Source organism: Carassius auratus, chromosome 30 (genome assembly GCF_003368295.1).
Source record: "Carassius auratus strain Wakin chromosome 30, ASM336829v1, whole genome shotgun sequence".
Lineage (NCBI taxonomy): Eukaryota > Metazoa > Chordata > Actinopteri > Cypriniformes > Cyprinidae > Carassius > Carassius auratus.
In genome coordinates this window covers 5,373,153-5,394,116 of record NC_039272.1, presented here as the reverse complement: position 1 = coordinate 5,394,116, position 20,964 = coordinate 5,373,153, and the positions used below count along the sequence as shown (strand labels likewise).

The 20,964-nt window shown below is 37.9% G+C and overlaps 2 protein-coding genes across 2 annotated transcripts; both read left to right on the top strand.

Annotated features, from left to right (window-relative positions):
• Positions 1 to 697: 697 nt before the first annotated feature.
• On the top strand, positions 698 to 10,916 carry LOC113048967 (uncharacterized). The gene is made up of 16 exons (XM_026210954.1): positions 698 to 857; positions 980 to 1,138; positions 1,216 to 1,373; positions 1,479 to 1,613; positions 1,711 to 1,815; positions 2,529 to 2,729; positions 2,839 to 2,989; positions 3,071 to 3,308; positions 4,284 to 4,523; positions 4,618 to 4,816; positions 4,902 to 5,090; positions 6,096 to 6,343; positions 6,749 to 6,919; positions 7,128 to 7,397; positions 8,009 to 8,211; positions 8,401 to 10,916. Exons 1-16 carry the CDS (start codon positions 824 to 826, stop codon positions 8,700 to 8,702), a joined length of 3,003 nt encoding a protein of 1,000 aa, XP_026066739.1. The 5' UTR covers positions 698 to 823; the 3' UTR covers positions 8,703 to 10,916.
• A 1,204-nt stretch (positions 10,917 to 12,120) lies between these two features.
• LOC113048966 (phosphoinositide-3-kinase-interacting protein 1) lies at positions 12,121 to 18,642 on the top strand. The gene is made up of 6 exons (XM_026210953.1): positions 12,121 to 12,352; positions 12,664 to 12,762; positions 13,197 to 13,313; positions 15,022 to 15,216; positions 15,304 to 15,382; positions 17,346 to 18,642. Exons 1-6 carry the CDS (start codon positions 12,277 to 12,279, stop codon positions 17,560 to 17,562), a joined length of 783 nt encoding a protein of 260 aa, XP_026066738.1. The 5' UTR covers positions 12,121 to 12,276; the 3' UTR covers positions 17,563 to 18,642.
• The last annotated feature ends 2,322 nt before the right edge of the window (positions 18,643 to 20,964 follow it).

Here is a 20,964-nt window from a genome sequence, read left to right as displayed (position 1 = left end):
CCCCAATTGTCTGTAATGTGATGTATTTGCTTGGCACATGTAATCCCTGTGCTGTAGATCCGAGAACTGTCTGCAGAGCTACTTCTCCGATTTTTCCCCTCGTCTCTCCCGGAAGATGTCACAGCTGTGCTGTTGAGGAGGACAGAACGGCTGCTTCACAGCCCACGGGTTCAGGAAGCCCAGATGGGAGCACCACTGATGATTCAAACTTCTCGCTGCACAATAGTGAGCAAACATTAGACTTGAAGTATGAAAGGATTAGCACATACATATACACTGTTATTGAAAAGTTTAATATTTTGATATTACAGTAAGAACAATTATATTATCAAATATAATTGCAATATCAAATAGCGGTTTTCTATTTTGCTATATATTTTTAAAATGTAATTATCTTCCTTTGATGACAAAGCTGAATTTCCATGTAAAACTTTGGATTCTTTGATAAATAGAACGTATCAAACACACAGCATTTATTTAAAACAGTCTTCTCATTTGTCACTTTTGTCTCATTTGATCAATCTAATCCTCGATGCAGTTTTAATTTCTTTCATTAAACCAAAAAAATTGAAAATAATTTGAGTTTATTTTAAAATGTGTTGGGTCATTCTTGTTTTTACGAGAACAATATTTTCTGTATGTTTAATATTTATTATTAGACTTAGTGTGTGTGTGTGTGTGTGTGTGTGTGTGTGTGTGTGTGTGTGCATTTCTGATTCATAGGGTGGATGGGGCATTTGAACATGGGGAGAAACAGTCAGTTAAATTGATCACGTTTCTCCTCACCAAACTGGAGCACCATTATCTCACTGCCAGGAATGACATGCTGCTTGCAGCTCGTACAGCGCCGATTCATGGTATAAAACTGAGCTGAGTTTATGGATCTTGCTACAGTTGTATACCACTAAGTGGAGGTTTCAAAACTAATATCTGAAATACCTTGCAATAATCCACAAATGGAGTGTGTTTCATTATTCAGGTGTTGTAAGTGCTTTGCAGAAGGGCTTGCTGGAGGTGCCAGGGGTCCTAGTGGAGACAGTAACCCACAGTGTTGCAGGAGACATTGTGTCTTTGATAGAAAAGCTCACTCTACTGCTGTTAGGTGTGCTGTATGGGGACCAGGACACACAGGAGAAAGGTACACTGAAACGGCAGATGTGAACAATATGTCTGAAGAGCTTCTCTTATAAGAATGTACTTTTCTATTTGTCACAGATGTGCCGCCATCATTCTGTGACATGGGGAATGCAATCAGTTCTCTGATTGGTCAGGGTGGGGTTGAGGGGGCGGGACTTGATGAGGATGGAGAGGAGAATGTGCTGCTCTCTGAGGAACATAGTCTAGTGCTGACATGCTGCTGGGTTTCTTTGAAGGTAGAGATGCTAGAAAGATGACAGAACATCAGCCTACATTTTAAGCTGTGGATTACAAAAAGTGTCATGTATAACTGAGACATGGATGATCTACTTTTCTGGTAGGAAATTGGTATTTTTCTGGGCTCTCTGGTGGAGAGAATCTTGTCGCTGCACTGTAAAGAACTGACTTTGAGTGTGGAAGAACTCAGGAAGGCTTCCAAAGTATTTAAAGACATCATTCTGAAATGTAGACACTGGGTGAGACAGATTTGCCTTTTTTACTTTTCCCCACTTGGTTTCACAGTAACATCTTATATTTGTGGTCCTGCTCTCTCTTTTCTCTCATCTTCATTAGGGGGCAGTAGAGGGCTGCTGTATTGGCTTTACTAAGTTCTGCAGGGCTCTACTGAGCAGCTCGGATCCGGAGATCAGAGAGATCCCGCCTCTCATATTAAAACAGGTAGAGTAGAGTAAAGAACTAGAGATTCATGGGATTCTAGTAGAAATGTCAATTCCGAGTTAAATGACCTGTGTTTATTAAAAAAGGAAAGTTCACACAAAAACTAAAACTCTGTCATTAATCACTCATGTTATTCCAAACCTGTGAGACATTTGATAATCTTCGGAACACAAATTAGGATATTTTTGATGAAATCCGGGAGCTTTCTGACTCTGCATAGACAGCAGTTTGACATTGTTAAAATATTCCATGTGACATCAGTAATTCAGCCATTATTTTACAAAGCCAAGAGAATATTTTTTGTGTGCAAAGAAAACAAATATAACAACTTGTTCACAAGAAGAGAAGTGCACACATGCGTCGTGAAACTGTTTATTTAAACCTGACACGGAAGAGAAGAAATTGTTGAATAAAGTTGATATTTTTGTGTTCTTCTCATAGCTTCATAAAAGTACGGTTGAACCACTGATGTCACATGGACTGTTTTAACCGTGTCTTTACTATGTTTCTGAGCCTTAACATGGTAGGTCCATTGCTGTCTGTGTAGAGTCAGAAAGCTCTCGGATTTCATCAAAAATACCTTAATTTGTGTTCCAAAGATGAATGAAGGGCTAAATTTTTGAGTGAACTATCCCTTTAAGTAGACATTTAAATTATTTTTATTAACCTTTTTTTCAAAAAAATCATAAAATGCTCTCTCTCTCTCCCTCTAGGGCCTTTCTGTTCTCCAGTCGCCCCGTAGTACTTCAGTTACGAGGCGTGCTGCCGGCCTACCCATGCTGATTTTGGGTGTGTTAGCTGCTGAGGACTCTAGCAAGACTCGCCCACTTTTAGCACAAACCATTAACACCCTACTGGACACAGCCAAAGCACCTCTTCCCCAGGACTGGGACCAAACTCTCGATTTACCACAGGTAGAGTCAATGATCTACCTAATAAATAAATCTACAGGTTTTTTTTGGATTAAATGTATGCTAAAGTTACTATGTTTGTTAAAGATGTCTGTTCACTGATCTCTCACAGGTGTGTGCCGTTCACACCCTTCAAGCTCTGGTGAAGGGCTCCAGTCTGGGTGTAGCTGTTCTCCAGTACACCCCTGTGGTGGCCATTCTGTCTCTCACACTCCTCAGCTCACCATGCTGGGCTATGAGGAACGCAGCCCTGCAGCTCTACAGTATGAACTGGTCACGCTCACAATTATTCTGATTTCAGCCCTCGTGAATTAGTCACAAATCTGACTTTTGACTTCTTGTAGGTTCTCTGTGCACCAGAATGTTGGGTCAGCAGCCTAGCGGTGAAGAGGGCTCTGCTCATTCCGGCATGTCTTCTCCTTCCTTCTTTAACCTCTACCCAGCCCTACAGCCCTTCCTCCAGGGGGCGCTGGAAAGCGCAGCTACAGACCTTCATGATGCCACCCTTCTCCTGCACCCTTCCCTCTACCCTGTCCTCACCCTGCTCGCCAAACTGCAGCCTGGTGCTGAGGAACAGACACGGTATGATGTGTGCATACATCCAAATACATGAACGTAAATATATTATATTCTATATTACATTACATAGTATTTTATTATATTAATTATATATCCACAATTTTGTATAATGTTATGGTTATATTTAATATAACATTACATTATATATACATAACATTGTATTGTGTTCCATGTTTAGATTTTTATATAATATAAAAATATATTATTTTAAAAAAAAATGTAATTATTTTAATATTAATATTGTGTTGTATTATTACATTTTGTTATTGTGTTGTGTTGTGTTGTATTAATTTCAAGATTTGAATATAATTAGAAGTTTAATACCATATAATATGTAATATAATGTATATTTAGATTTGTATTTTTAAATCATATAATAGTATATGATTATACGATATATATAAAACAGTGGCTTTATTAAAATCTGGCTATTATACTATAGTATAGTATAGTATAGTACAGTATAGTATAAAGTGCTGTCAAATGATTAATCGGATCCAAAATAAAGGTTTTTGTTTACATAAAATATGAATTGTGTACTGTGTATATTTATGTATATATTTAAACAAGTTATGTTTATTTTAAATATATTTATATATTATAAATTATATGAATATAAATATATACATTTAAATATTTTCTAAATATACTGAATGTGAGTGTATTTATATTTATATTTATATTTATATATATATATATATATATATATACACATACATATACACACACATTATGTAAAACTTTTATTTCAGATGTGATTAATCGTTTGACAGCACTTTATATTATATCATATTATATTATATTATATTATATTTAGTCAAATTTGAATACCCAAAATTGTATATTATAAAATCATATGATTTTGATATTATACAAATAGATTTTTATTACTCTGGATATTCGAATCTGTCAAATGACTTTTCCCCTTAGTAATGATGACTAATGTTCACTTGTTTGATGTCTTTGTGTTTTCTTCAGGGCTCTGCGGGAGTTCCTGCCTCCGCTCTTCCTCCTCGCTGCCAGCCCAGTCTATGGCGTACGAATGATGTCATCAAGAGCCCTAGTTGCTATGATACCACCGAGTGAATATCTGGCAACTGTCCTGCAGTCGGTGGAGAAGCTGCCGGTGTCACCGGACGTTGTGTGCTGTCACAACAGACTGCATGGCCAACTCCTACAGATAGGAGCCATACTGGCACGGGCACTCAAAACTAGCATGTAGTGTATCTCATGAAGGAAATGCCACTTTTTGTGTTTCGCTGCAGCAGTCATATTCCGTTATCAAATTGCAATCTGTCTCTTTGTTTAGCAGTCGGTTGTCTCTCAGTGAGGTTGTGAGTGAGTTTGAATCCAGACTGTGGATGGCATCTGTGAGGCAGCGGTGTCCGCTGGTGCGGCTGGCGTATCTGGATATAGTGAGTCTGATAAGAGGCCACTGCTCCAATGCTTTCCTCACTCAGCTCTCTTCTCAACTGCTGCAGGACATTCACAGGACTCCAAACATACTAGAGGTGCTGACTCCTGTCCTTCTGAGTGTGCTGTCAGGAACATACACAGTGAGAGATGTGCTGATTGTGAAGGTTTTGTGCACTTTAGGTTGGCTCTGCTTCTTTCCACCAAAGTGCAGTGAACTTCCTGTGTGGGGATCCTGAGTGGGCGTGTCAGGTGTGGCAGCATCTGGCCAATGGCAGCGCAGTGGTACGTCTCTCATTGGTCAAGTCTGCAACAGAGGGGCGTGGCTGGAGAGGAACTGTCCTACAGCGGGTTATGGAGGAAGCGCTGCAGGTGAGTATATTACTATAGCGCTTCACTTTTGCCTCCATATTTTGACCGTTGATTTAGTTGTCATTATTGCATTATGACACTTTAATGCAAAGATGCAGTAATTATACTGAGATAAACTAAACAGCGTTTCATGTTTATATAAGTTGCATTCGCTGTACCATTTAAAGGTTTGAGGGCTATATGGTTTGTTTTTGATTTTTTTAAGCACCAAACCATTTGTGTTGAGCCATTGAGGTTGACTCATGTTTTTGTGTCTTGTTTTATCAAGACACGGTCCAGTGGCCAGAAACATCCATCTAGCTTAATTGTACATAAAGTGATCTAGATGGACATTTTTGGGCGCTGCATCATACCTTGCTGCTAATAAAAGGTGTTCTGTTTAAAATGTATCAAAAAAAAAAAAAAAAAAAAGAAGCATCTTGAGACTTTTTGTTAATGGGTGCTCCATCTGCTTCTGTTTATTGCCACTTTACTCATTCAGTGCTGCTCAGGCATGAAAACATTTATTTCAGTTTTTTGTTTTTTACAATTAATTGTCTTGATTTAACGTACTAAAATTACAAGTGTTTCTAGATCTACTGTTAAAGCTTCACTTTTCACAAATATCATCGGCTGGTAATTTGAGCCGTTCGCTAATGTCAACCAAATACAACTGAAGGAAATTAAAACAATCAAGTTCCATTTTATACACTGCCCTGAAATCAGCCTGTAGATCTTGTTACGCTCTTCGTGTTGTAATGTTAGGGGACGGGGGTGGGGGGGATGTGTTAGTAATTGTATTCAGTAATCTTTACAAACACACTGAGTTTGTACTCAGCCAGGATTTCCGGCCAGCCCTCATGTGAGGTCAGAGAAACACCAAACTGCTCTACAGGTCATGAGAAATTAAATATACCACAATCTTATAATGCTTTTAAATTCCTTCTCATAAGAACTAAAAGATCACGATTGCAAGAATAATATATGGGAAGGATCTATTCCAATAACAGTGTCTATCATCTGCAGGCCAACCTGAGGAAGGCGCTGTTGGACCAGAACGTGGAGTACAGAGGAGCATTCTTGAGCGCATTAGTTGAGGTTATGACCCCTGAGGAAGACAGTCTTGCTCTGCCCCGTCCCTGTCCTTCAGGGTTTGGGGAGACATGGCTGCAGGAGTGTGTGGAGGTTCTGTTCACTGATCTGGAGTCAGATAGAGGAGGACCCGAGCTGATCTCCACGGCTCTGTGTGCAGTCAGCCTGCTCCTTTGTCACAGGTAAACTCACCTGTCACGCAGCCAAAACTTGATGTTATTAGATATTATCCGTGTTCTTTATATTTGCTTGTTTTTATGAATAAAAGGATTTAATGCATCCTTGTTGAATAAAACTATCAATTTCTTTAAAAAAATCAAATAAAATTTCTAAAGCAGGTGCCGTGTCTCACAGTGTTTTCTAAAGATAGTAGACCTCCAGAATCAATTCACAGTCAGGGCCCGGCTCAAATCAGTTCTAGATTCCTACCTTTTTTTTTTTGTATTCCACTTAGAGAGACAACACATTATGCAAATAAAATGAGTTGTGTTTTATGTCAACTAACTGATGTTTCTGAGAAATCGTAAAGTCTTGAGATATGGCTCATGGATTGGCTCTTAACTCTGTTTGCCTGTCTGTTCTCTCAGTGTGGACTCGTCTCTGCTCCAGCGCTGGTGTAAGTTATTAGAGAAACACAGATGTCCTGAAGCCCCTGAGGCCCTCAGAGCAGCATGTGCACAGGCTCTGTGTCTGTGCGGCGTCCACGTAGTGACCAGGAGCCTGACAGAAGACCTCATGCTCAAACAGCTCAGTACCAGGTAAAATAAAGAGCTGTGGCTTGATAACTCAATGAGTTTGGGCAGGGAAGGACTAGAGACAAAATTCGTAATGCACAGGATGTTTTTCTGTCTGGTGGGTTGGATTCTTCATCTGGTTCAGACTTCGTTTTGCTGTTTATTATTTGATGATTATTATGCAGGAAGTATTTGATCTGTTACTAAATTTCCATTCCTCTAAATTTCCAAGGTTGATCAGCACAGGTATCTACCTGCTTCAGGATGAGAGTCCACAGGTCAGAGCCAAGGCAGCTGTCTTTGCATCTCTGCTCCACTGTTCTGTCCGACGGCCGGAAGAGCCACAGAAATGTTTCTACATGCAGGCGAACTTGGCTCTGCACTCGCTGCTCAACCTGCTCTTAGAGGAATTCTGGGATGCAAGCTGTGCTTTGGAGGCCTTAGTGTGCCACTTACCTGACTGTGATCTGAACGCTGCACTGAAGGAGGCCAAAGAGACACAGTACGTCAATCCAAATACAGTAATAACAATCGTTAACTTGTTTTTTTTTGTGTGCATATTATTATAGAAATAAAAAAAGGCAATCATTTGAACACTGTGCAGCATTATTTTTTTTATGTTATGTTATCATAGTTTTATTTTAAGATGACATTCAGTTTTAGAGTTTCAAAATTTTGCTCCGCATGGATGCATTAAATGTAATCAGAAATGCTGTAATTAACAATTATTTTAATTATATTATTATTTAACGTGTTGTATTATCAGAATGATTTCTTAAAGATCATGTGACACAGTTACTGAAATTTCAGTGCCAATACAGGAATAAATTACATTTTTAATTATTGGATAGCTTCTATTTCAATAATTTTTCGCAGTATTTTTGTTTTTACTGTATTTTTAATAAAGTAAATGCAGCCTTGGTGAGCAAAAGAGACTTCTTTCAAAAACATTTTTAAAATGTTACCGAAGCTTTTGAATGTTCATGTAGATTTTAAAAATCGTATATAGGCTTTAATCTTTATATCTTTTCTTATATTTTCGATGAACAGAAACACATGCAACCATCCTGTTGTCTTCTGTCTCTCACATTGTTGTTTTCTTGTGTCGGTCAGATGTCGCAGTCTGTATGAGCGAGATGAAGCAAATGTGTTTGCAGAGCCATCTGTGATCTCAGAGTGCCTATTGCCATACCTATTGAATCTGGTTAAACATTACCCAAAATCCTCCACTCTCGCAAAGATTCTGGAGCGCTGGGCCCAAAACAGTGCCGCCATTGTCAAAGAGAATCTCACAATTTGTATGCAGCTACAGTTAGGTATATAAGATCTCCATTTTTCTTTATTGTCACGTTAATTATAACTAATTAAATTCCTGATGATCCTTTATAATTGAATCAAAAACCTTATAATTAACATAAACTGTAATATATTTATTTATAGTTTGCATGCAGTTGTTGTATGTTGATGTGCCAATTATGTCATTATATCTCTCATTTGTTGTCTAGGTGATATCCTGAATCCTGATTCGCTGAGTTTTCTAATTGAACCCCGTTTCCATGGCGCTCTTTCAGGCCTGTTCACTCGGGCGATTGTACTACTCCAGCTGTGCAAGGAGTGTGATTCCCTACGACCCCTGCTTGACCCTTTGAGTTCATCTAAAAACCTTCAGGACATTCATAGACAGTTTGTCCTAAATGGACTCTTCCTTCCTCAGGTCTTCATTGATGCACTGAACACAGATGAATCCAGGCCTGTCACAGATCAGGCATGCATTATTGCTGTTACAGGCTCTTCATCATCAAATTGAGTGGAAACTATTGGAAAGGAAGAATACCAGTCCTTTGTTGTGGAGCAACAGCTCTGTGAGTGTAGCACATCTAAATCTGAAACGGCTGAAAGATGCCATTGTTTCTTGATGGGTGGTGATTTCTGAAGTAGAGTGCACTGCAAGGGGGGACAAACAGACTGAGGCGTCACAAGGACTCAGCATGCATGCTTATATTTTTAGCCAAATCTCACTTTGGAACCGAAGGAGATTCATGCTTGTCTATTGATGCATTTTTTACATTCATTAAATAAAAACTGAATAACTTGTAGAATCTTTGGGCTAACCCTGATCTGTTATACCAGAAACAAATGTTGAAAATGAGGTGCTGCTTTTTTAACAGCCAATCTAAATCTCATGGTTCGCTGTCATAACACTTCACAAAAGCCCAAACCGGTTTGAGCTGCCTCATACCGACCTCAAAGAATCTTCTGATACACACACGGCAGCAGCAATTAACTCTTTTCCTGCGATTCATTCTGTCTTGATCCTTTCTTTTATATTCCCAATACAGTATGTTTTTTTTATCATTTTATCCGTTTTCTTTCTCACTCTGTAGCCTTTTCTCATCCTCCTTGTGTCTTTGCGTAAGCCACTTCTACTCAGGTTTCCACTGCGGGGGTAAATGCATCAAACAGTGATGTAATGGCTTTTGCGGCAACAGTAGAGCTGCCCTATGATAACAGCAGGGGAATAGTGTCTGCTTCATGCCACATTAGAGGCTGTCCTCCCAGGTTAAGTGCCCTCAGCACAGGGCTACAGTAGTTCATGATTCATGGTTGGAATATGTCCTCAGTTGCTGTGCAACGCTCCTGCATGTCACGGGACAGTGTTAGGGACGCAGATGGGTATCCCAGTAGCCATCAGTGCAGCAGATGGTCTGAGTTTACAGCAGAATGTTTCTCTATGAATGCTGCAATTTTGTTTCAAATTACACATTGATTATTTTAGAGTCTAGAGAACATTCATGTGTATTCTCTATATTGTTTATGACTATGCATGTGTATTGTATTCTAAAAGCTTTCAGTACATGTTCACTTTTTTTTTCTCCAAATAACACTTTTTAAACCAACCAGTCAAACAGCATTTCAAAACCGGTAGACTATGTGGAACAAACAGGAGTAATAGCTGGGTGTCAAAAACAGCAACGACATAATCACCCAACTTTAAAATAAGGAAATGCTGTAGTCTTTGAATGCCTGAGCTCTCTCCCACTCATCCGCCTGGGTGCACGACTCACAAGAAACGCTGCCAAGTCGACTGGGGTTGGAAACTTTGTATAATTTCTTGGAAAATTAAAGTGGGTCAGTTAACCTGGCAGCAGCATCATGGGAAGGAAGCAGGCAATCTGGTCTCATTACAGCTGATTGCTTGCTTCCATGCTCCAACATGTCAAAACCATCATTTCCAAAATGTCATAAAATTCATACCTATTAGATACATCAAGAGATTTCACCTAGGGATTAATGGTGAAGTTTTAAAGCAGAAAATGTGACACTGCTCTTCCTGTGAACTGAGCTGAATAGTTATGTACAGTGCTTAACAAAGCCAATGCACTTTAAACAAAGGGGAATGTCAGTTTAGAGCTTTCCAGAATGCACCACTGAGAAACCGACAAAAAGAGCATGACCATGAACAAACCAGAGAGGACAGCTGTTTCAGAGCTGAACAGCTTACACCGATTGTGACACATCACTAATCAACCCTGCGCTTTCCTTCTTTTTATAGTGTCTCCTCAGGGGACCCTCGGTTTCTTTGTAAATAATAGAGGCGCTCATTGTTCCTTGATCTCCTAATGAAGTTCTGCTCTGTCAGATTTGTTAAACAAGAATAGATGACGGGAGAGTGTTGTGATGATGAATTTGTGTGCAGGGTTTGGCCCGTTTCACTCATGTTGCATGGAAGCTCATTCGGTCACATAGCTTTCACCAGAAAAGATGCTAATAATATGAATTTTCTTTCAATTGTAATTCACCAAGCCAAGGAATTGTGTCTCATAAAGACGTCAGTTGTGAAAATAAAATCAAAATAATAGATCATAATTTTCATAGATGGCATAATGAAAAATATATCATCAGAAATAATATAACAAAAATTGATCATGATACAGTCTGATACATTCTGATTTAGGGAATATAAAATGTATAATAATTTTTAAACAATTATGTAATAACATTCTGTTTATTTTTATTGACACTAGCATTTTAAAAAGGATGGATGGATTTAGTAATTATATTCTTGATACTAGTGTTGGGAAGGTTACTTTAAAATTTTTTTATAGGTTACAGGTTACAAGTTACGTTGTTTTAATTACTTTATTAATGTAACTGATTACATTTTATTAAATTTTAAATACTATTCTTAATTTCGAACATAATTATGTTTTCAACTATTAATCATTTTGAAACATTTAAAGCAGACAGGGTTAAAATAGTAGCCTACTGTCAGACTTTCAAAATCTTTCTTAACCTAAAATTAAGAGTAGAATAATTTATTTTAAAGCACAGCCACCATAACATCAGACTTTAGCACCTCTTTTTACTTTTTAAAGATCTTTACAGGAAACCGTTTAATGGCTTAGTTCACACCAACTTCAATTTTGCGAAGAAACGAGAATACTTTTTGTGTGCAAAGAAAATAATAATTTATTTAACAATTCTGCGTTGCTGTCAATGGAGGGTCAGATAGCTCTCAGATTCCATCAAAATAACTTAATTTGTGTTCTGAAGATGAACAAAGGGTCTTACGGGTTTGGAACGACATGAAGATATGTAATCAATGATAACTTTTTCATGTTGGGGGGAACTTACCTTTTAATAGCTATGATACTGTTTTTTTAATCAAATCTTTGCATAACTATTACAGGAAACACTGCAATCTAACAATATCTTTCTGGGGGAAAACATTTAGGCTAGCATCTTAAAAAATAAAGCATATACATAAACCCAAAAAGGAAATAAAACAGAAAAAGCATGTGTCCTCTTCTGTGTCCTAAACTCCTGAAACATTAGTGTCTCATATTTTAAAGCAGTCGATGCAGTTTGGGAAAGAAATATGTTTCTGTATGTTTGTGAAAATATCCATAGGCCTATGTAACTGGCTTTGCAATCATTAACATTTTCATAATTAACTAAGTGTACAATTATCATAACCCCAAAACTGGTTATGTCCAATTAAAACATTTGTTTGTGTGTTTATCAAAATATTTCATGCAAAGTGACTATTATTATTATTATTCTGATTAATGATATTATTCAAATAAAAACAATCGGTCGTCTGCTGGAACATTCCGGTGTCCTGGCTGACATTATATCCTACCAATATGGCATGTTCCACACATCATGATCAGGAGAGAGCCGGCGGTGTTTAGGACCTGGAGGAGCGGCGTCTCTGCAGAGAGCTGCTCAGGCTGTTTACCAGCTCACAAGAGCACTTCTGCGGTGTGTATGGAGAGCAGTGTGGCTTGATTCACCACAGGCTCTTCCATTTCAACAGATCGTGTTTGTGTCGATTTTGCATAAATAATAATATTTTTTCTTGTTTACAACATCGACGAATGAAAATGTTTCAACTGCTGTACTTTGTGTTTCTGCTGAGCTCTGGTTTGGTGGACTGTTGGTCTGTTGTTGAAGGTAGGATTCCTTTTTGTGTGTTGCAGCAACTTTCCAATAATAATAATAAATGTAGGATTTAGTTCAAATGATTGATTTTATGGGGATTGAGGGTTTATTTTCTGACTATTTTATATTAGAGTTTTGCACATGATGCTTTCATATATGTTCATAAAAAAAACAAAACATATAATGTTACTGGAAAAGTATTGACTATTGTTCTATTTTAGTAAACGTTGTGATTTAGTAATGAAAATGTAACCACTTTATTCTAAATAAATGGAACAGAAAACCAATATTCCGAATCACATGAAGGTGATTTGTTCCCTCAGAGTGTATAACATCTAATGGAGAGGACTATAAGGGAATTCAACAGAAGACATCCACTGGGAATATCTGCCTCAACTGGAAGAGTCTAAACTCACAGACTGGTAACTTATGCTTCTACTTTCCATGATGTTTTTGTACATATTATAACATTTTAAATCGAGCTCTTTCAAAACAGCACCACAAAACAATGTAATCATATTTGAGGAAATGAAGCTAGGATACATACAATCAAGAATATTTACAGAATGTATTCAATTAGAATGTGTAGTTTGCAAACTGTCAATGTTTCTGATTATATATTTTGTCATTTATGGTAATTGGCATGCTGCCCAGATGATATTAAGAGCCCAACTCAAAAAGCTGAGCAATCACTCTTCCATAATCCAGACGAGGACATTTCTGGGGAAGTCCATGTGGGACACACTCAAAAACACATGCTCACACCAACAAAAAATAAATAAGTAAATGGTTGAAAATATTAAGTATCCATTGAATCTAATATTAAATGTTCATCATTTTGTTTTCTTCTTGCCAGATGTTGGAGATCACAATTTCTGCCGCAACCCAGATGCTTCAGAGAAGCCCTGGTGCTATGTCTCTGGGTCCGATGGAGCAACCAGAAAAGAAGCATGTGATATTAGGACATGCCAAGGTAGCCATGTCCACGCTTACTTAAAAAAAAAAAAAAAATATATATATATATATATATATATATATATATATATATATATATATATATATATATATAAATAAATAAAAATAATGTGTCAGTTTGTAGGCATATAAATGTTTATTTTCTAAATTCTTCACATTAAACTTTTGTAATAAAATGAATATCACCGAGCACTTTTGGTGGAAGAAAAGAGATGAACACTCCAGCATGAAATGGGATTTTGATGTTTAAAAGTGGTTTATTGAACTCGTGTCTGTCTCAGGCATTTCACAATTGGGTTTTACTAACGTGTTACTCTGTTTCCAGCATCTCATTCGTTTAGCTGCACACAGTTTCTTCCAAGAACCTTAAGGAAGCTAATTGAAAAATATTTACATAAATCAGAACTGTGCAATGTGCAGTCTACTTTTTTGTGGGAAAAAAGCAAATAGCTTTAAGAAAGCATGCTCTGGGGAGGGATAAATGTTATCACCAAATATTTCAGTTTCCCCAGAGCCTACTCTAAAAGCTGGAACTGAAACAAACTTTTATTTTGCTTTTAATCATTTGTATTTACTTTTATTTGGTTTATTAACAACAACAACAACAAACAATACAGCAGAATGTACCCTACTTTGAAAGAAATATATACTTGATCAGTTTTAATCCACACTGATGTGGTTTCTTCAGAATTATCTTTTGACTCCACATGCTGCAAGGACAGATAAAGTTGAACAACAACACGAGTCTAGACTCATCAGCCTTGAGGTCTCCTCAGTTGGGACAGACAAAGGAACAAACAAGGAAACTTGTTCTGCGACTGTTCTCAAGAGAAGGTGTAGGCCCCGCCTTCTGGGATTTTGATTGGCTGTGAGGAAGATGCGCACCACGGCAACAGCTTCTGATTGGCTAGTTGAGCTACAAACTAATGTTCTTTAACTCTGGTGAAGTGTGTAAACAGCTTTTTCAGAGGAGAGGGCTGGACCACAGCAAGAGAAGTAAATGTTAATGTTTACAGCTGTGAATTCTTTCTATGAGGCCTCTTAAATATATTAGGTCCACCTAATGTCCTATTTCAATCAAAATAGCCAAACGTTATCTCATTGATCTAGCATTTATCGCCTAGTGCGTCTAGTAAAGTCTAAAGCTTTGTTTGGAAAAGCATAACAGCACACTATTATTTCTGGATTTTGCGAATTGCGTTCTGACTCATTTCAGAATGTAATGAGCAATTATAATGTCTGTTTCTGTTCACATACTTGGGTGGAGTATGTTTTCAGACCAAAATCTATTTTTTTAGCTGTTTGAAGTCAGCAGCATGAGTTTAAAATTCACCCCATCAATTTTCTAAATGCATGTTAGTTATATGAATGATCCGTCCATGCAAATGTTTCCTATTTTTTCCTTTTTTTTACCAAAATCAAAATTCTAACTTTGCATAGACTTCTGGTGGTGTATAACTTACATTACATTACCTTACATTACCTTTCTTACAATCAACCACAAGCTCGCATTCTGATCTGCCTCCATCCAATCAACAACCGCAAGAAGACAAATGTCCGTTCAGAGCACTCACTCCCAGACCACAGCAAAACTGCTTAGTATAAATGATTTGTTAATTGATGGGAGTGCAACGCTGATTCACATTAGCGCACAGATTGAGAAAAAAACAACAACAGAAAAACACTTTCCTGTCCCCCCCCCACAGATAAAAACTCCACAGAAGCCCCTGCTCCAGAAGAGTCGTCCCTCACTCAGGGATTCACCCCAAAGATGGCGGAGACCTTCGAAAAGGCTGACTCCTTCCCCTCGCAGGCGGAGGGTGCGGCGGTTCAGCCCGTGAAGGGAGTCCGACAGCAGGTCAGGAGTGGACCCAAGAAGAAGAAAGACCTTGGGACACTCGGTAAGTCTTGAGTTGTCTAAAACATCAAACCACATCCAGGAACCAAGAAGTTCGTTGGTATATTGTTTGTCTTTGCTACCTTGGCAGGTTATGTTCTGGCAGTCTTCATGATGGCCATTATCATCCTACTTGGAGGTGGCATCACAATTGGATACTTCTACAAACGGTCAGTACAACCTCCAACACAATATCCCATTACAGTGTGCACATATCTATAGAAAAGCACAACAGACAAAATCCAAGCAAAAAAGCCACTTCAGTTCTTCAGAATGAGGAGACTTGATGAGATGCTGGTTATGACCTACTTTGAGTCGCTCAGAGGTGGTGACTGTGCAACAGATTTAAAGGATGTCATTGGGTTTGCTACATGCTTTCAAGGGAATAAAGTGGTATAGATCACTTTATCTGGAACACTGTCGTTTTAATGCCATTAGACGCATGAAAGGGAGATGGTGAGTGGGTGCAGATATTGGAGGCATCTTGTCTGTCTATATTTAGGAGGTTGTTTTGACATTTAGAAGTGGTTGTTGAGTTTGGGGAGGAACAGGGGGACTCTAAAATCAATTGTTTTGTACATTTGTAATCACTCAGATTAGATTAGCAATTTCTGGTGATTCGACAATAAGCTTTATTTGATAATAGCTGACAGTAGAAATCAGAATTTGGGGTAATATCTCATCTTTATCTTGTCATATGTTTTGGCAGGGCACTCCGTAGCCTTGGGCAGCATGTACTTGCGCGTCAGCTGATAATGTGTGTATGTCATCGTTTATCGAGCGATTAATTGGCTCAGTATTAATAGGCAGGGGCAGGATGTTGGGCTGAGAGGAGGGTTAACCTACAGTACTAGGACAACTGGAGCCATGTTATGATGTAATAGCACATTGATGGCAAACTCTTCAACCAAATACTTTACTCCTTGTGAGAGCGGTAGTGTTTGGTTCAGTTGTGATAAAGCAGGGCTCACTGCAGACACACAGGCAGGAAAGTGCTGGGTAAGTGTAGGAGGATTGCATAACAAGTATGCCATGCACAGTCTGACTGGCTAGGGATGGAGTGAAAGGAAGGATAAGACAGAGGTCTGTTTAGCAATATGAGATTTCTCCAGCATTCAGCTTCCATTTTCAAGACGTGGTAAAGGACAGAGATTGAGATCAGTTTCTTCCTTGGCAGCGAGTGACGAATTAGAGCTGGTCCTCTCAACCGAAACATTTATATCTCAACACTAAAAATAGACAATACTGGAGACAAATCACTCCGTCTGTCTGTAGTGCGTCATGGTTGAATATTACGGTCTAGCTTGAATGGATATATTAGAAATAATATTCGGAGGAAATGAATTGGAAACACCGTTGAATAAGTCGATCTTTTTGATTATGTAATTCAAAGTGGTTCTTCGAGTCTGTGTTTCCGAGACAGAACGTATGACTTTGGAAAACTCTCATTGGAACAGTTAATTTGTAACCTTGGACGTTTATTGAGTTTAACAAACATGGTCAATCAAGGATCATGACAACATAACATATAATGAGACATAATTTCCATTCATTACCACAGGGATCAGGCACAAAGGATTTGATTTGTGAACGCATAACATTATAGTTCAACAGTTCACTTTTTGCTTTTCAGGTCACAAAATTTAAATCAAACTTAAGAATCATTACACTTTTAATTAAATAGGATTTTAATTATTTAGATGGTCAATAGACTGTCTAGTACCAACTCACTTTTTTTCTTCATTTTCTTCATAAGTTACTAAAGTCATACAGTGTACATTTTGAAAATATGCATATATTTACGAAAATCGCTATATACAGACAAACATGATTAACTTCCTTATGTTATTTGTGACTCTAAGAAACATTTTAACAGCACAATTTTTTTATTATAATTTTCACTCAAATTTGTAATGCGCAAGAATTTATAATGAAAAAATATTTCAAATATATATTTACATTTTTTTTTTTATAAAAAATAAAACGGTTTAGAAAAAAATGCAAAATTAAGATTTCACTTATGGTGTTTTGAGTTTTATACCCCATTCTACTATTTATTCAGTTGATGTGTGATAAAACACTACTAAACCTGGCAGTGGATGAAGTGCAATGGTTTTGTTTTTCGTCTTGTAGGGGTCGCGACCTCAAGAAACAGCACGAGCAGCGGGTCTACGAGCGTGAGATGCATCGCATCACTCTTCCTCTCTCAGCCTTTGCCAACCCCACCTGCGAGCTGGTGGACGAGAACACCATCGTCATCACGGCTGAACCCAACAACCAGACCCCCACTCAGGAGCCCGTCGAGGGGGCCGACCCGCTTATGGGAACAGCAGGGACCCCCGGAGCTTGATGGAGGAACAGGATGAGCGCCTGGAAAGGCATTATTAAGACATGTCTATGCAGTATTGCAGAATCTCAGAGGACCAAACCCCATGTCTAACTGCCCTCTGCCTGTCATCTCTTTTCTCTTTACCTTGCATTTACAGCACGGTTTCACAGTAAAATTAGGGCATATGCCTTGAGAGAGTGTTCAAAAGCTTTTTTTGGTCTTTTGACAGTGTGCTTATTTCCTCAACAAAGTTGTTGGTGAAAGTAGGACATGTGGCGATACACTGGAAAAAGGAGAAATGCTGGGTTTGTATAAATATGCATGTCAGGGATTCCCGTAGAGAAAAATTACAAGTACGTGTTGCGAGCATCATCACAGGGCATGAACTTTCCCTGCTTGTTAAACTCCAATGAGACGGCGACTGTCCAGTTAACTGCTCCGTGTCCTCTGGATCAGATCATCAGATGTTCTGGGGTTTTGAAAGAGAAGACAATCCATTCTTATCTTCTTTCCTGCCTTTTCTGTTGTTTTTGTTCCTAATGCAGTTGTGGTGGAGAGTTGAGACTGAAATTGTACATGTGTATCTGAATCTGTTGCTCTACAGCTGGGCTGTTTATTCTGTAGGGAGCTCTGGTTAGCAACTAGGGCTAATTGAGTTAATTGCCTTTGATAGCTCTTTCCCAGAAATCCATATTTATTAGGCAGATCATGTGGCCTGGGATGCTAGAGCTAAGCTGGTGAAGGTTTTGACTAAATGAAGAGGAAAGTTTTCCAGAGATCTTGCCTTGTATGCAATGTATTGTTACAGTCTGATAAACAGTCTGAGTGGGTCTTACTAATGGTCTCTGGGTACATTTACTATATCAGTGTTCATTTGTTCTGAAACATAGGACATAGTTTGAAGCTTGAACCTGAAACTGAGATGACGTATTAAAATAATGTACTATGGTTTCATTTTACAGAGATGGGATTTTTTTTTTGGATGTATGCTTTTGTTTTCCCAGGGTTGATTGTACAACTGCTTAAGGTTCTGGAAGATATTATATTTTTATTTTGAGCAGGTTTTTTTCTGCTATGAAATAAAATCAGTTTGGAGAAAAATATGTCGTCCTTTTTTTTTTTTGGCATGTTCTTGCAGTATTTTCCTCCATATATAATTTAGTAGCTAAGTTTACTTTCCTGCGCATTGTGGGAGTAAAGGGGCAAAAAAGTTCAGATGGAAGACTTGCATACAACATAGTAAACGCTGACCACGGCCTGTTCGTTTTTAGTAATATAAGTTAGTACATAATACTCATAAAAAATACACTATGGATACACTATGATTTTTAGTTTTTAAAGTATATATGCTCACCAACGCTGCATTAGCAAAAAAGAAAAAAACATTTATATTGTGAAATATTACAATTTAAAATAACTGCTTCTATTTTAGTGTATATATTTTCTAATTTAATTTTACCTGTACGAAGAAGCTAACTCTTAAGCAGCCATTACTCCAGTCTTGATTCCTAAATGATAATAACACCCTGATCTGGTAAACTTCTTTATAAACCATATATATATATATATATACTTTATAAACGTTTCAAATGTTTAAGGTACTTAATGGAGTCTGGAAACCGCAAATGTAATTTTTGACCGATTCACTGGGAGTTTGATTGACAGGTGATCTGACCTATCATAACGAATCCCCACTCTGGCCAACAGACAAGCCAGACGAGAGAAGATTAACTTGGAAAATGATGTACATTTACATGTTCCTGCGTTTGAAACAAAATTTGTTCCTTACTGTTTATTTCGTGCTATAACTAGTAAACACGAAGAAATGATCGGTTCACGGGCCGTTTTAACGGAGTCTGCAGCATCTGCCCTAACACATTAAAGACCAAAAAAACGGTATTTATTCTTTACATTTGGTAAAAAAAAAAATACAACATTTGAAAGCTGAAACTTGTTTCAAACAAAAATTAACCTGAACCGCGTTGTCTGTCCTTGCTTTGCGGTGTATTTTTCGTTACAATGTGACGCCATTGCTTGTCAGACATAGCAACAGTAACTAAGGGGGGCGGGTCTTTGCAAAACGTGCGTCTTTCATGTTGATGTTTGAAGTGAATACCGCGTGCGCGTGGCGGCATCGTAAAATGACCCTTCCAGAACGGATTCGGTTGCCTATTTTGGTTTGAAACGAGCTTGAATGCCACCTGAAATTCTATTTTGGAATCTAAGCGTGCAGTCCTGGGGATACTCCAGCAGCAGGTTTGGAGAATATTCGCTATTAACTCGTTATGTGGATGATTGTTATGGAGTGAGTTTTGGTTCTTTATTACATGCGAGAAAATAAAAGATCTGAGAGAAAAAAAAAAGTTTGAGAGAAAAAGTTATCACACTGATAGCAAAAAAACATTTCATGAGAGAAAAAAGAATATTTGAGAGAAAAAGTTTTCATGCCAATAGCAAAAAATAATAATATTTGAGATTAAAAAATGTTTTGAGAGAAAGTATTTTCTCATAGAACATAAAAAAAATATACATTTGAAATTTTTTAAATTATTTCTGAGAAAAAAAATCTCTCTCAAAATACTTTGAAAAAAACTCTCAAATATATATTTTTTGCTATCAGTGTGAAAATATTTTCTCTAAAAAAAAAAGTGTTTCTCTCGAAACGCTTTTCTTTGCTCTTGATGCAATTTCTTGCTCTCGTGTCAGGATTTTGCTTTCACTGTGAGAATTGTGTCATGGGCGGGGCCACGTTCCTATTGGCCAGTCGGGTGAGCATCGTCTTGTCTTGGGAGTCGAACTGAATCATTACACCATTGTTCGGTTCACCTGCATAGAGGCCGCCTCTGCCTTATGGCTAGTTAAGTTGAGCAGTGAGCACGGACACTCCAATATTTGGGTAAGATGATGACACACAGCTGGCTGAGCAAGTTCAGTATCACTGAAGATTAAACATTAAAAAATAGCACTCATATTCATGAATGAATGTGTATTATATTATTTGCTTGCTAATCGCTAGTAAAGCTAACCAGCCATCATGCTAGGTAAACTTGCAAACTCACCTGGTCTATACTATGTTTAAATCAAATGCCAAATTAATGTTTTGATTTAGATAGTTTCATGCCTTATTTATTGAGTAGTGAGCTAGTTTCTACCTTTGCACTTGCTAGCCTCAAAGCACCTGAAGAGTAACTGCTTGTTCTTACAACCTCCCGCACAACTTTCAACTAACGCTAGTATGCATGGAAAGTGGCAACCCTACAACTAGCTAACGTTAGACAGTGATTGATATACCGTTTGAAAGATTTAAAATAAAAAAATAATTACCATGAAAGTACAGGCACAAACATATTTGTGGGTTGCTAATGTAAGAGTTAGTCCTAGACCTGCAATTTACCTTGTCAGCTCTAGACCTCGGCTAGATGG

Bases quoted from the DNA above. Each gene is read 5' to 3' on its own strand.
- LOC113048967 (XM_026210954.1), top strand. From the start codon at position 824: ATGCTGCTTGCAGCTCGTACAGCGCCGATTCATG. The intron at 1,374-1,478 runs GTAGAGATGCTA...CTTTTCTGGTAG, and splicing joins GCTGCTGGGTTTCTTTGAAG to GAAATTGGTATTTTTCTGGG. The intron at 4,524-4,617 runs GTAGTGTATCTC...TTTGTTTAGCAG, and splicing joins CGGGCACTCAAAACTAGCAT to TCGGTTGTCTCTCAGTGAGG.
- LOC113048966 (XM_026210953.1), top strand. From the start codon at position 12,277: ATGAAAATGTTTCAACTGCTGTACTTTGTGTTTCTGCTGAGCTCTGGT. The intron at 12,353-12,663 runs GTAGGATTCCTT...TTGTTCCCTCAG, and splicing joins CTGTTGGTCTGTTGTTGAAG to AGTGTATAACATCTAATGGA. The intron at 12,763-13,196 runs GTAACTTATGCT...TCTTCTTGCCAG, and splicing joins GAGTCTAAACTCACAGACTG to ATGTTGGAGATCACAATTTC.